The sequence below is a fragment of the Eublepharis macularius genome, chromosome 4, assembly GCF_028583425.1.
Source record: "Eublepharis macularius isolate TG4126 chromosome 4, MPM_Emac_v1.0, whole genome shotgun sequence".
NCBI classification, from domain to species: domain Eukaryota; kingdom Metazoa; phylum Chordata; class Lepidosauria; order Squamata; family Eublepharidae; genus Eublepharis; species Eublepharis macularius.
In genome coordinates, this window is record NC_072793.1 from 163,926,446 (window position 1) to 163,942,687 (window position 16,242).

Genomic DNA, 16,242 nt, shown 5'->3' on the forward strand with positions numbered 1-16,242 from the left:
AAGTTCTCTTCATCAGATGCCTGATCCGAACTGGTCAAATACAGAAGAGGAGGGGAGGGGAAAGAACAGGACATATATCACAAGAAGACAGAATGCAATTAGTGTGAAGGCAATCAAAACATTCCTTTGCTTGTAAATGTAAACATCTCCTTTTGGTGTGGAGTCAGTTTGCCGCAGTGAAGGTATACAATTCCTATGTAGTATAAGCCCTCGATAACCACAGCTCTCCCTGCCAGCTGCATCTGACAAAGAGAACTGTGGTCCCCGAAAGCCCACAGGCACTCAGGCTGAGACAATTGACAAACAAAGCCCACACCAGGCGTCTCTGGGCTCCCCCAGACCACGCCTCTGTAAAGGAAATCTGTTACCTGTGATAATGTGATAACCATTCATAGTCTCTATTCAGTCCCAGCTTGACAGAGTCAAATTTGCATATGAATTCCAATTCAGCAGCCTCCCGTTGGATTTTGTTTTTGAAGTGTTTCTGTTGAACCACAGCGACTTTTAAGTTTTTGGTGGAATGTCCTGGTAGATTGAAGTGTTCTCCCACTGGTTTTTGGATGATCAAGTAGACACTATATACTTGGACTTCCTGTCATTTAGCCAGTTTTTATTTATCAGAGGCCGCATCATATCCCGTGACTGCTAAGCTTACTCAAGAGTCTTTGGTGTCAAAAGCTTTTTGGAATCCTCAGTGTATAATACCAGATCACTCGTATCCACATGCTTGTTAACCTGCTCAGAGAACAGGACTTCCCTTTGCAGAAGCTAATTTGGGACCCCACTGGGGAGAAAGGGGTATAAATGAAGTAAAATAAAATCTAGTTTACCAAAGTTCTCTGCCTCATCTCTTGGAAGCAACATATCTGGATCCTCTTTTCCCCACCCCTCCTGCTACTAATTTCTCCATACCTTCTTGACAGCTCCTTCTATTTTTTCCCTAATTATCCAGTTGAATGGGGTAGGTGGGCAGCTGTGTAACGCTGATCCCACTCATAAGGTATCCGTCAGCATGTTTTAAAAGTAGCAATGTGTACATAGGTCAATGTTTTGGGGGAAGGATTTGACCCCTCCCTTTTAAAAACTTCACAATATTCTGCAAACATGGAAGTTCTATTCCTATAGCTCTGTAAAACACCTTTCTGTACTTGGTAGCATCATGTGACTTTTTGATCTACATTTTGTGAACAAATTAAGAATTAGATACAGTAAAAGTATGGAGGGAGGCCACGGATCAAGGCAGTTGTGCAAACACTGCTTGGGCAGGTGACTCACACCAGCGCTGTTAATCTGCTCTTGTGACAGTCAGAAAACAGCAGTGCCAAGCAAGCAGTAGTTGAGTGAACTATGGGTATTATTATTTATTTAAAAGATTTATATGCTCCATTTCTGCCCAATTAGGACCCTCAAGGTGGCCACCAATTAAAAATACATTAAAAATAAACTACTAAAAACAGTACATGTGTATAAAATCAGCAATTAAAAACAAGCTGGTCATTAAGGGAATGGCAGGCAAAAGAGAAAATTCTTCACCTACTGGTCTCCCTGGGGAGGAAATTCTATAATTTTGGTGCCATAACTGAGAAGACTCTCAGGTTGCCACCCATATAGCCTCAGATTGGACTTCTGAAGATGATCATAATCGGAGTAGAATATTTTGTTTACAACAGGGTTTGTTCTCTACCTTCAATGTTTATTATTTCCTGCTCATATAGAAAAAGTAACATTGGATTTCACTGTGCACTCCCTCTTATATTAACTTTCACAGAGCAAGGCGGGGACCAGAGATCTGCTATTTTATATTCACCGGAACAATGAGTGTGGATCCATTCATAGATCCAGAGGATCTATGCATCTGACGAAGAGAACTGTGGTTCTCCAAAGCTTACGCTGCAATAAAGTTGGTTAGGTGCTACCGGACTCTTTACTATCCTCACTGGAATATGTTGCGGTTTCAAAATTACAATCGCGGGGAGGAAGGGAAGGGGCAAAAAGGAAATTTTCTCCTTCAACCGTTTTCTCTTGACATCTCTCTGAAATCCTGCAGACCCAATGAACTGGGCTGCAAAAGGTTCACCCCCCTCCCTTTTTTTTTTAAGGCGGTCATGTCATTCCGATGGGGGAAAGACTAATGCTTGAGCCCCTCTGGCCTGAAGTCCCGCCTTCAATCACGTGTCTACTCTCAGAATGGATTAGTGGAGAAAGGCGGGGCGTGTTTCTCAGGCGGTTAAACCTGCAGGGAGAGCTCTGGTGAGCAGCTCTACTCGTTAACCCTCTTTCTGACCACGTGTCGCCTTCTCAGCTCTTCTGATTGGCTACGGGTAAGCCTTCCCCCTCCCGATTTGGCGGTAACATTCGACTTTCCCCCTCCTCCATTTGCATGGTTTCCACGGGATCGCTGAGCAGGTTCTGCCAGGAGAGGAAAGGTCTCCTTTGGGAATATCAGATATTAGTTGATCGGGAGGGGGACTCTGCCAGGAGGGGGGGAAACACTCTAAAACGTTTGCAATTTGGCTTCGGTTGGGTTTTTGAGTGCGGAGTTAGTGCAATATCAACCCATTAAAACCAATGAATTTCTGGCTGGAATAACTGCGTTAAGATCGTAGTGTAAATCTCCAGTATTGTGAGCAGGACTGCTACGTTTTACCTTTGCCTTTGTGTGTTTGCAGCGGAGACCTTTTGGGTTAATTATTTTCATTTTTTCCCCCAATCGGGTGGCTTCCATTTGTTGCTGCTGCTGCTCAACGTGTTGTGGTTGCATCTTAATACATTGAAATTGATTGAACCGTTTTTCCCAAGAGGCAGAGAAAAGGGATTTTAAGAGCCCGGCTTGGAAGATCTTTTTCCTTCCTTTTTGTATTCTTTTTATGAATAGGCAGCCTCGGGAGACCTTGAAAGCATGCCTTGTTTGGGGTGCCTGTGTGTGTATGTATTTTGAGTCTGGAGTTAGTTTTAGTCTTTTGCCCAGCACCCCAAAATAAACACCCCTTTACTCATTGTCTGCTATCAGATGTTAAGTTTAAATTGCGAGGCACCCTTCAAAAATTGTTCATGTGAAAAAATGTGTGCCTGGTATTCATTCCTCCTTGAGTCTCAGTGAGAAAGGTGGACTATAAATAACATAGATAACTCCTGACGTCAGTAGCGCTAAATGTTGGGAATACTGCAGAGTGTTTTTGAATATGTATGTACACCTACGTGTATATATATATGAAAATATAGTGAAATGATAATTGGAAGTATTTTTATTGTTGTTATTATTATTATTAAAATCCTGTTTTTCTCCCCAATTGGAACTCAAAGCAGCTTAGAACATTGTTTTCCCCTCCTACATTCTCTCACAACAACCTGTCAGGTAGGCCTGGCTGAGGAAGTGTGACTGGCCCAAGGTCACCTTAGCTTCATGGTAGAAGTGGAGGTTCAGCCCTGCATCTCCCTGGATCCTACGACAGCTCTTATGATGAACTACACAAAATAAAAAAAAAAATTATTTTAATAAAATGTTTTAATAAAAATTTTGTGTAGTTCTTAAAAGAAAATAAATTTTCTAACATCTTTAAGATGATGTATTGTCGAGGGCTTTCACGGCCGGAGAACGATGGTTGTTGTGGGTTTTCTGGGCTGTATTGCCGTGGTCTTGGCATTGTAGTTCCTGACGTTTCGCCAGCAGCTGTGGCTGGCATCTTCAGAGGTGTAGCACCAAAAGACTACACCTCTGAAGATGCCAGCCACAGCTGCTGGTGAAACGTCAGGAACTACAATACCAAGACCACGGCAATACAGCCCGGAAAACCCACAACAACCATCTTTAAGACAACTTTCTATATGTCAGGATATGGGCACACGTTATTAAAAACAAAGAAATAAAGAAATAATATATTACTACTTAATATACAAGTAATATAAAAGACAGTGAATAACTGGCATTTTAAATGGTTGAGTCTGGAGCTCAGCTATAAAAAGTATTCAAAGTAGACTGGGCGACCAGGGGAGGAATCCACCTAAATATGTCAACTCTGTGAATGAAAGCAATTTTATATGTTCAGTTATGTATTATGTGTTTTATGTTGCCAAAGCAATAAAACAAGTTTAGTTTTGACAAGAAAGATAATGTGTATATTTCACCCCGCCCCCCAATTACCCTGGGGGGGTGTCTCCCCATAGGTCCAAATTTTTGGAAATTTTACATCTCTAACTTTTAATGTTTTACTTCATTAAAAAGCAAATGAAATGCAACATCTTATTTGCTATTCCAGAGCATGCAATACAGATATCAGTTGTTCTAAAATGAACAGATTACCATCATAACTGATGTTCAAAAGACTGAGTGAATAGCCTTTGAGAATTATAAAAAAGAACAAATTTGAAGTACAGGGGCAGCATCTGCTTTGAAGCTTTTCTTAAATGGAAAGCATTTATAGCCAGTAAAAGCTGGAGACAGTCCGTTTTCTCTTTGCTTTCAATATGTAAAGAAAAATGTGGCTGCTTTTCCCCCTTGGAACTGAAAAGCAATTTCCCCCTCCCAAGTTGGCCTCCACCCTTTCCCCTTCCAAAATATATTTATTTATTTATTTATTTATTTCAAATTTCTATTCCGCCCTCCCCATGAGCGGGCTCAGGATGGATAACAACATATTAAAATACAATTAAAAATTCATCTACATTAAAACAATAGTGTACTAATACACATTTAAAACAGGATGGTGGACAGCCTTCACGGGGAGGGTTAAGAGTTAATACAACCCTTTTTTCAGGCCGGTGGAGGCCCAGCCTCAGCCATATGCCTGGCGAAACAACTCTGTCTTGCAGGCCCGGCGAAAGGATAGTAGGTCCTGCCGGGCCCTGATTTCAGCAGACAGAGCGTTCCACCAGGTGGGAGCCAGGACCGAAAAGGCCCTGGCTCTAGTTGAGGCTAGGCGGGCCTCCTTGGGGCCAGGGACCACCAACAGCTTTGTCCCCTGATCGGAGTGTCCGGGGAGTATCTTGGCTACTACTGAGTCTTTACAGAGGCTTTTCCAGGCCCATTAGGGTCAGAAACTTGCAGTAACGACTATTTTAGCTGTTTCGGGAAAGTAACTGAGCTGCTCTATGGTAGAACAGTGGGATTTGAGTGCAGTGGCACCTTAGAGTCCAACAAGATTTTCATAGTATAAGCTTTTGAGAGTCAAAGTGGTATGTGAAGAAGGGAAGCTACGGCTGTTGGTCTCTAAGATGCTACTGGACTCAAATCCTGCTATTTCTGCTGTGTGATGGTAGCTTCCCAGGTGCTTATCGAGTTTCTCTCTATCTCACCAGGAGATGAAGGAAAACCAAGGGGAGTCAATGGGAGAAGATCTAGAGGTGAAAGATAAAGAAACTGGGAATGAAGAAATACTAAAGAGTTGACAGAAAAGGAAGAGTGAAGGAGACATGAAGCAAATGAAGCAACCAATTACCTCTCTTGACTGGTATCTGAATCAGTGGCCTCTAAGTGGAAAAAGGTCTGGCTGCAACTCTAGTCCTAGGAACACACTCTTGGCAATAGATATCCAATGGAAATGTTCCTGAGTGGCTCTTTGTAACCCTCCCTCCCTCCCTTCATAGAAATTCTATGCTTCTTTTTATGGCTAATTATGGCTCATTTGGTATCTGAAGAAGTGAGTTGTGGCTCACAAAAGCTCATACCCTACCACAAATTTTGTTAGTCTTATAGGTGCTATTGGACTCTAGCTCTTTTCTACTGCTACAGACAGACTAACACGGCTACTCATCTTGATATGTTTCTGGCTTGTTTCTGGATTTGTTATCACTATTTAGTACGGCCTAATGACAATGCTCATACGTGTACCCATCTCGTTTTCTATTATCATGTTCATTATCATTCTATTATCATTTCTATTACTTTTTGTTTTGTTTGGGGGCAAATGACAATTCTCGCACTTGTGCATTTGTGTACTACCATCAGAGAATTGCTATTGTGGCAACGCTTTAACCAATAACCAGCAAGCGTGAACTGTATTATCCAACCAAAACACTTCACATACTAGGGGGTATCTTTGAACATAGGACAAGCATTTTTACCATGACTCTGAGAAGCACCATTTTTCACTTTTCCTTTCCTTTAGTGGTTGTGAAATGTCAACTTAGACTAAGAGTAATAGTGGTCGCCGGATGTCCTGGCGTGAAAGGGAGACCTTAGATCTCCTTTCTTTTTGAGGTGAAGAGAAGGTCCAGGAATCGCTGTGCATTTCGCACTGGAACATCGATATTTTTGAGAAAATTGCAGCGCAGATGGCAAGCCGTGGACACAAGCGTTCAGCAATAGAGTGTAGGACAAAGACGAAAACTTTGCGGCAGGAGTACGAACGTGTGGCAAACCACAACAATTGCTCTGGCAATTCTCCCGTAACATGCCTATTCTACGAGGAACTGCACAGCATTCTTCACAGGGCTGGACATGCGAGGCCAAAGCGGGTGGCGAGGAAGCTTCATTTTCAAACGGTGGACAAAGTCCAACAACCATGCATGGAAGAAAGAGGAGGGTCAGAGGAACCTTTGTCAAATGATGATCTACTGATCATCGACCTAGAGCATTTCCATTGCTCCACCCCTGCAGATGTCGGTAAGTGTTACTGTACTCTTTTTTGCAGCCAAATGTCCTGGTGATACCTGAGGAAAGTAGTAATGATTTGCCTGTGTTGTGTCCCTTCAGGCAGTTGTGAAAATCTTCCCAGCACTGTTGAGAGTGTTCCTGTGGACAGACAGCTGGCTGAGATGACGATCACAGACTGCATTGAGCCTGGTGTGTATTTTCCTCTGGTGATGCCCATCGCACTCCTCCAGCTGTTTCTTTACACTTGGAATAAACTGCACAACTTGTTTGTTCTGTTTCTAATTTTCCCTGGATTCCCGTGCCCCCCCCCAGCAAAATGCTGTTTTTCTTCTTGTCTCAACCCTTGATGTAATGTATTGCTGTAAGAAGGTTCCATTGCCACTACATGTGACCCAAAATCCATCCCTGAAAGAAAGAAATCTTCCCTTCTGCAGGTACAGGCTGGTTTCTTCCTGTGTGTGTTGTCATGTGATGGGCTCAGTGGCTCTTCGTCATCTTCCCCCTCTCTCCCGAAAAAATTATGTATTCTTTGAGATCACATGAAGTCAAATAGTGATTCTCAGGAAGCGGCTTATTTCCGCGCTGCAATTGATCAGAGAATCCTAGGATTTCACTCTACTAGTGCAGTGGAGTCTTTGGTATCCAGTCTCTTGAAAAATTCATCTCCTCACTCCACAATGTAACCTTCCAATCCGTTTCTTTCTCCTGTTCATTGGATCCCTTGACCTCTAATGTGTGGTCGTTATCAACACAATCCTTTGTATTTTATACATACCTGAACACTACTCCTTCCCTTCGTTTTTGTGTGTGTGTCTTCATGCCTTTTTGAAGGCTCTACATCATTCAAAAAGGGGGAATTGTCCTGCATGGCCCCATGACGTTGGTTTTAAAATTTTTTAAACATCTCCTGTGCTGATTTAATCTTTTCAATGCGGAGGACAGAGCTGCAACTGGGGCTCAGGCAGTCTTGCCAAATGATCAGGAATTCCTGTCTTCAGTTCCCTCGTGTGAAAACCAAGGTACAGTGTGTTGTGTTACGACGATGATAATAACTGCATTTATATACCACTCTTGACAGATCAGTGCCCCATCCAGAGTGGTGAACAAGTTAGTGTTATTATTACCCCACAATGCAGCTGGGGAGCTGGGGCTGAGAGGAGTGGCTTACCCAAGGCAACCTGCTGAGCTCATGGCTGTAGCAGGATTCGAACCAGTAGAGTGCTGATTTGCAGCCAAACCACTTAACCACTGTGCTACAGCAGTTATGTTATGTAGGGCATGTTATTACTATTGCACATTCACATTCTCCAGTGTTAGTAAGTTCATTATAATCTTTCTTTGTGGGCTGGATGAGGGGGACAGAAAACATTCCAAGTGGGGGGATTGATATAAAGTTCCTCGATGATGACTCCAAACTGAGACACCTATCAGGGACCAGGCCTCTTCTTTAAAAGGAACCTTAACTCACTGTATGTACTTCACAGTTGATGGATCATTCCTTATAAAAAACCTCCAACCTGATCTAGTTTTGGTTTATCTGAGCAGTTACAGAGCAATTCTTACATGTAACAATGCGTGCCGCCAAATGTCCTGGTGATATTTGAGGAAAGCGGCCGCTATTTGCCTGTGTTATGTCCCTTCAGGCAGATGTGAAAATCTTCCCAGCACTGTTGAGAGTGTTCCAGTGGACGGAGAGCTGGCTGAGACCAGGATCATGGACTGCATTGAGCCTGGTCAGTGTGTACTTCCCTCTGGTGACGTCTGTTGCACTCTCCCAGCTGTACTTGGAATAGACTGCACAACCCTTGTGCAGTTAACTACTGTCAACAGTTGAAACCTCAGAATTTAAACATTTGTTGATGTGTATTATTCCGCAGCTGTTTCAGGCACTGATGAGTGGAAGTTTGTTGCTGATTTGTCACCAGCCGCCCGGTTGGCCACTGTGAGGAAAAGGAAGCGGCGTGGGGCTGTGCTTCACGATGTTGCTGAGCAAATCCTGAAGCAGTGTGCTACCGAGCAAGAGCTGTCCAAACGGCGCCACAAAGAGATGATGGAGGAAGAAAAACGCTGTCACAATGAGCTGTTTGAAGAAGGCAGGAAAGACCGCCAGGTGTTCCAGGTTGCGATGTGGCAAAATATGAACCTAATGCTTGCAGCAGTCAGTGCCCTTAAAACACTGGGTGAGTTATTCGCTGGGAAGCAGCAGCCAGTGAACGTTAAAGGAACACCCCAACGTGCTAAAGTACCATGTCAGGAAGAGTAAGTTTCACAGGTGCCCTCTCCTAATAACCAGAATGCAACGCAGGAAAACGTTTGCAGAGCTGTGAAGTGTTCCTGTGTGGGGTGTGAAAGTGGTTTCTTCCTCCCCTAGGCACTACAGACAGTACATGTGCACAATTCAGTTACTTGAGTTTATCTGGTTTTAAATTGCATTGTTTACACCTGCGTTATTCTGCAATTAAAAACAACTGTTTGCAATTAAGAATCAAGGAATCGCTTCATAGCTGGTAGGAATGGCCTAGGAAAACTTGTCAATTTAAATACATGGTTTTTATGACAGCTAAGACTGAATTTCAGATATAATAGTTTAAGACAAGCAATCCAGTCATAATAATTAACATCTCTCCAGACCAAACAATCCAGAACCCCTTCAACACAAACACCAGAACTATCCGCTATGTAAAATTCACAACTAACAACTTCCAAAGCTGTGAGGTTTTCATTGCTTGACTTTCTTCAATGTGATAACGTCTTTTTCAATTAAGTTAATTCCTCCCCCTCTCTGTTTTTTTTTGTTTTGTTGGTGCCCTTCCATCCTGCTCTGGCATTCATGAATGGCTTTTATAGTTGGGGAGGGACATCGCTGCTTGCATGTTTTTTACAAATGCAAATGTTTGCACTCAAACATAAAATGCCTGTATACTTACATGTAGACTTCCATCTTGTCTCCAAGCAATAGAGTCCCTCTAGTAGGTCACTATAACAGTATGGGAGGTGCAGTGCATAAGTACACACTAGCTACCTAGCAGAACAACCACAGAGGTCTTTCTGTAAGTTTGAGGAGCAGTACCTGGAGAAGGAGGGTCCTCCTGGCCCATCTCTGTGGGTTGCCCAGGCTCACCCATGTCCTCATCCTCCACTCCCTCTGCTACTCCCCCTGCAGCTCACCTGGCACGTATGGAGCCGCCCTTGTTGTCCGTGCAGGTGCTGTTTGAATAAGAGGAAATGCCTTCAGCAGCCATCAGGAAGGAGCTTTCCTTTGGAGCACGTGGACAGTGGGCATATTCTTGGAAATAAAAATAGAGTTGAAGTGAAGTACTAAACATAATTGGCATTTCCTCACACTGCAGGGTTGTTGTGGGTACCAAACACATTTTTTGATGAATTGAGGGAAATGCTTAAGCTGCACGGATGAAAGAGGCACAGTGATTTAGCACAGCAAAGAATTAGAAAACAACACAGGGAGCAAACGTTTCTTGGGAACACCAATAGGCTTCAGCTATAAGGAGTGAGCAAGATTAATATTTGTTGCCTCTCTTCCCAGTGTGGTCATCCAAGCTTCTTCTGAGGTTGCGGGGGGAAGCCAAAGTGGGGTGGCCTGCTAGGCTCCTTCGACATCCATGAAAGATGTTTTCAACGATTAAATTTGGAGTGGCATTGCACTGGGACATAGTAATAGCTGCCCTTAAGCCTTCAAGAAACATCTCTGTATATAGAGATGTTCTCAAGGTGGATCCTCACCACTGCATGCCCATCTTCCAAAATTATTTGCAGCATTTTTGCCACTTCATCCCAATCCAAAACATGCCCTCCCATCTTGGTGGCATTTTGAACGGTATGCCAACTTTGTGCATGCCTCCGCATTTATAAAAGAGTGCTGTTACTTCTACACTTGAATTGGCCTATGCTGTCCTTTTTCTTACCCGCCTAGTAGCGTTATTTTTTCCAGAACACCTTAGTAGCTGAAATCCATTTCAGAACTTGAAACTGACACGCAACCAAACAGATGAAACAAAAAAAAACAGATGAAAAAATAAAGTTAGACCAATATATAGGTGCAGCAACACCACGGTAATATTTATTTCTCCAGCGAGCTCTCTCGTGCAGCCCTCTACCCCTGCGCTGAGGTTCATTTCAGTTTCCGTTCTTGCTCCAGACCCTCTTTTGCAAAAGAAAAAAAATTAGAAACTTGGCAGGGGAGTCTGATAGCCAGGAAAATCAGGGTGTGGTGAGGGTCTCATGCCATAGACCTGGCCACGTGAATGAGAAGTGGCAACAACCAGGAGGAGGCCAGGTGGGTTGTTTGCTAGTGGTGCCCCTTACCTTCATTTTTTCCTCACAACAGCCCTGCCAGGTAGGTGAGCCTGAGAGACTGGAATAAGGTTAGTTTCCTGGTTGAGAAGGGATTCACTACACCACATAGCTCACCGGTCCCTTTTGGGTTTGTGACTGTTTAAAATGGCCATGAAGTGTGTGGGTTGATCTTAGGGCAGTCATGCTATCTGAGCTTGGCCTGCCTCCCTGACTCCTCCTGAAAATGAACTGACAGCAGCCACCCTTCCACTGTATGCTGCCTGGTCCTGAGGGAAGGTCCACAGTGGAAACGGCGGGACTGAAGATCTCGGAAGGTAAGATTCCCCTCATCCTGATTTCTGTTTGTAGAAATAAAAGCTTGAATACCTACAGGATAAGTAGAAAGACTCCCCACCCACCCCCGTTTATTACTTTGCAACAATCGTATTAACTTGCTAAATACAACCATAAATTATATAGTAAATTTGGAGATGAGTATTCTTACTTGAAAATACAAGCGACTAAGTCCTAACTACTCTAACCAACATTGAGCAACCTGATGCTGAAGCTGGTGAAAGGCACCCCTTTATTCAACAGGAGATCTGAGTACAGCAATACCCCAAATTGCAAACCTGCTCATTTAAAGGAAGTGCAATCCCATCTAGAACGGAAGACACCTGAAATCCTGGCTCATACCTAGAGAGGTGGAGGCTCAGAGGAAAGAAACCCCCTTGGTTTTTTCCTGAGGCCTATCCCTAATTTTTTTACAAAAGAAAAATTGGAAAATTTGGGGTGCAGCAAATAAAAAGAAACTCCTGTGAAAAATGACTAAAATGCTTCTAAAGTGAAGGCTTTCCCAAACTGAAAATGTATAGCATTACAAAGTCTAAAGACTTTTTCGATTTGGAGCATACTGAAGAACCTCTTATGAAATATTTACTTTTTTTGAAACCAAAAATCCTTGTATCACAAAATATTTCTTTGGTTCCAGCCATACAACATCAAAAAAAGTCTGAGGACTTTAATTTTTTCACTGGCAAAATTAGGAAATGTTGGGATGCACTAAAATTTATACTGTAGCTATAAATATTTTCATTTTTTTGTTTAAATGAGTAATTTGGCAACAATATAGTGTATTATTCATCAATTATAATACATTATTAGAGTTCAGTTTAGCTTTATATTGAAACATGCTGGCAGTTCAACTTACTGTGACTCAAGAGTTTCTGTCCAAATAATACACTTTATTTTGTGTACAGTTGTTCTCTACCTTCAATTATTAATTTTTCCTGCCACTCAGACGGCAAAAAAGAAAGATATATGTGCTATGGTTAACAATACTTTCTCAAGTATTGGATATACTTGCAATTTTTCTTATAGAAAATGAAGATATCTATACCTTTAAATTCCATACATTGGCTAAGTTATACAAGTTTATATGCTGACTTAAGTTGTAAATGATGCCTTTTATGTTGTTTGATCAGTAAAAGAGGTTTGGGTTTGATAGGAAAGTTAGTAATGCATATATTTCAATTTTCAAAACCCTAGTTTCTTTCTGCAGCTTTAAAATTTCACATCTCTGGCCAGTCATTCTGGCCAACTGTAGCACCTCCTTCTTAATTACCGATTGTAGTAAATATAATCAAGTTCACCAGATCCCATATTTTAAAGCCAGTCTTACTGATTTGATTCTAGTTGAGTAGTACCTTAGAGACAAACAAGGTTTGCATGGTATAAGCTTTCAAGAGTCAAACTCTCTTTTGTCAAATACAAGTAGGAATGGAGATCCATGAGCCTTTATATCCCAGTCAGAAGGTGGGAAAGGTGTTGCAAAGAAGGGAGTCAGGATGCAAAGGTAAAAAGCATCTTGTATAGGTTGATTTGGGGGGGGGGAGAAATGCTTAGTGTCAGAAAATTAGCATCTGTAGTGAGATAAGAATTTTGTGTTCTATATTCAGCCAGGGGTGGTGTGGAGTCCATTGTTATGAAATTTGTGAATGAACCCAAGTTCAGCAATCTAGCACAACTGGCATTTGGACCTATAGGTCCACTTTGAAAGCAGAGTCCCTTGAACCTGGGGGTATATGACTATTGGTTGTCTAAGCCTTATTTTGGAATGCAGAGCTTTTACATTACCCTCAATATTTTGGATGGGTTTGTGAATAGGAAATGCGAATAAGGAACTGGGAGCTGGGAACCAACTTCAGCCTCCTGAAATTGGAGAGGCTAGAGTGCCCTTTGAATATGTAGGAACCCTAGTTGGGTAAGTCTGGAGGTGTGGAGGTCTTATTGACAGATTTTGAATTTAGAGAAGTGACTGTTTAAGGAGGAGAAAAAACCTTCAAACATGGGTATGGTTTTCTGAGTTATGTCAGATATTGTGTGCTGCCATATACCTAAAGTAGAGTTGATTAGGTTACCTGTCCAAAGTACCAACTTGAGCTGGTTTAACAAAGACAATGGCTCAATGGTTTTCTCTTGACTGAGTTTTGAAAAGAAGCTGGGATGGCAATGAGATGTATTCAGGCTGACAATGGCTGGGGCAATAGAATAAAAATTAACGGGTATGAGCTAATGTAAAGCCCACCAAGTTTCTCTAAGCATATTTTTGGTGCCTGTACTAGATCTCCACTGTGATTGAATCCAATCAAAAATGAATTAATCTTTGATGAATCAGAGAATATTAAAAAAAATGCCATCAATAAACCTTTTATAAAATTGGATATTTTCTAAGAATGTGTTAGATGAAGCAAAAATAATTTTTTCCTCCCAGTCAGTCATAAATAAATTGGATAAGCTAGAGGCCATAGGGCTCGCCATAGCAACTCCTTTGGTCTGAAGATAGAAATTGACTCCATATCGAAAATAATTATTTTCTAGAACTTGATCTAACAGTTCCAAATGAAAATGTGTCCGAGGATCTTTAATATAATTATACAAGTATCTTGTATAATTAGACACCTCTCATCATGTGGAATATTGGTGTATAATGCAGAAATGTACATTGTCACACGAATGGCATTCAGTGGAAATTGAACTCCCTTGATCTTATTGATGAAGTCTGTGGTGTCTTTTATATAGGACCAGGACTTGCATGCGGGAGGCTGTAAGAAACAGTCTATGAATTTGATCTTTTCAGATTAATATGCCAGTTAAACGTGAAAAGTTTTCTTTGAGGAAACATCCATGTCTTGCTCCATTGTCATTCTTATGATTGATGCACGGGTTTTGGTTTATTAAAAAACTCTCATAGCAATACATATCACTGTAATAGTAGAAAAGTACAAATGAGTCCAGTAACACCTATAAGACTAACAAAATTTGTGGTAGGGTATGAGCTTTTGTGAGTCACAGCTCACTTCAGATACTGACAATGGTATCTGAAGAAGTAAGCTGTGGCTCACAAAAGCACATACTTTTGTTAATCTTATAGGAGCTACTGGACTCTTGCTCTTTTCTACTGCTTACAGACACTACCAGGGCTGCCCATCTCGATCTATCACTGTAATAGTCATACACAATAGCAGTCATTACACAGCGGAGATTTAGTACAACAGCCACCAAAAAATACGTTTTGAGAAACTTTAGCTCATATATGGTGATTTTGATTCTACTGGTTCTTTTCACGCTGTGGCCCATGGCTGGAAGTTCTGCCTGGGAGCTTGACTTGAATGAAGGTGCTGAGCGGAGGAGCCTCGGTTATTGTCCAGCAGACTCAAGTCACTTATGCATAGCCAGAGGGTGAAGGAGCTTGAGAGACTTGAGACAAAAGATCTTTTATCAGTGTACTCCAGAGCATTTCAGTAGATGGGCTACTCCCTTTTCAGTGTCTATGGGAATTCCTGTCAGTTTCCGGGGGGGGGGCTGCAATTTAATATCAAGCTCGATATGATATCCTTACCTCTGGCACTCCAGCCAGCAGATCTTTCCTGCTTAACAAATACGTGGATCCCCATGTGGGGGAAGAGTCTTCTTGATATCACATCCAGAACAGTATTGCCGCTTCCGAGTCGGTTTCTGTCACTAAAAGGCAGGGGGATGGAGCTGGACCTTTTCCAAGGCTGTTTTGGCCTCTGAGGGAAGAATCCTCAGGGCTAGTCCGGGCAGAAACCCTCAGGCAACTTGCACGACTCACCCAGTCCCAACTGCTGGCTACTGTTCAACAGCAGCCACCCCACAAAAGCAAGTGGAGTGTACTAGTCAGAGTTTCAGACTAAGATCTGGGATACCCTGGTTTGAATCCCGATTTTTTTAAAAAAAACAAAACCCAAATCTTGCTCGTCAATTGAACTCTACCGAACACTCCTTTTTATATTACCAGTAAGAGAGCAACGCAGGATCCAGACCTCCCTGAATCCTCTGCTAGGTGATCATCATTCACCGGCACGATTACAGCGTGGAGCCACCCGGGCAATGACCCCCCCCCTCGGAATTCAAAGTCACAACTCCGGGGAGGACGGGAGGGGGCCAAAAAGAAATCTAGAGAGGGAATGGGGCAAGATCCCCTTGAAGTCCTGCAGACCCAGTGAATGTGTGCAGGCTGCACAGGGCAAAAAAAATAGTCTTTTTAGGCAGGCACATTATTCTGGTGGGGAGAAAAAAATATAAGGGAGAATAATAGTATCAAACTGTCAGGCTCAGCCACCAATTTACCAGCCTGTTTCCAGTCCCCTGAAGATTCCAGCCCAAACTTTCTTCTGGGACGCTCCACCCTCATATTTCTTTCACCCAATGAGTGAGCCCCGTTGGCCTAAAGTCCCGCCTCCAATCACGTGTCTACTCAGCATGGATTAGTGGAGAGAGGCGGGTGGCGTTTCTTTCTCAGGTAGCTAAACCTGCCGCGAGTTCTCAGGTGAGGAGCCCGACTGGTTAACCTTCTCTCTGGCCACGTGTTGCCTTCTCAACTCTTCTGATTGGCCGCAGGTAAGCCCGCCCCCTCCCGATTTGGCGGCAACATTCGACTTTCCCCCTCCTCCTTTTGCATGGTTTCTACGGGATTCGCTGAGCAGGTACAGCCAGGAGAGGAATGGTCTCCTTGGGAATATCAGATATTAGTTGATCGGGAGGGGGACTCTGCCAGGAGGGGGGAAAACACTCTAAAACGTTTGCAATTTGGCTTCGGTTGGGTTTTGAGTGCAGAGACTTACTGCACTATAAGCCCAATCGAAATCAATGGATTTCTGTCTGGAATAACTGCTTAGGATCGTAGTGTAAATCTCCAGTATTGTGAGCAAGACTGCTACGTTTTACCTTTGCCTTTGTGTGTTCCCCGCAGAGACACCTTTGTTTAGTTAATCTCCCCCCCCCCCCAATTGGCTGGCTTCTTTTTCTCCAGCGGGCTGCGGTTGCATCCTAAG

The 16,242-nt window shown here is 42.7% G+C and overlaps 1 protein-coding gene across 1 annotated transcript in view; it reads left to right on the forward strand.

Annotated features, from left to right (window-relative positions):
* Positions 1 to 6,270: 6,270 nt before the first annotated feature.
* The window catches only part of LOC129327749 (zinc finger protein 93-like), a 32,210-nt gene continuing 22,238 nt past the window's right edge, over positions 6,271 to 16,242 (forward strand). Inside the window, exons 1-5 of the mRNA XM_054976508.1 lie at positions 6,271 to 6,601; positions 6,692 to 6,781; positions 8,236 to 8,325; positions 8,470 to 8,841; positions 9,756 to 9,796. Coding sequence (XP_054832483.1) covers positions 6,271 to 6,601; positions 6,692 to 6,781; positions 8,236 to 8,325; positions 8,470 to 8,841; positions 9,756 to 9,796 — 924 coding nt within the window. The remainder of the gene's footprint in view (positions 6,602 to 6,691; positions 6,782 to 8,235; positions 8,326 to 8,469; positions 8,842 to 9,755; positions 9,797 to 16,242) is intronic.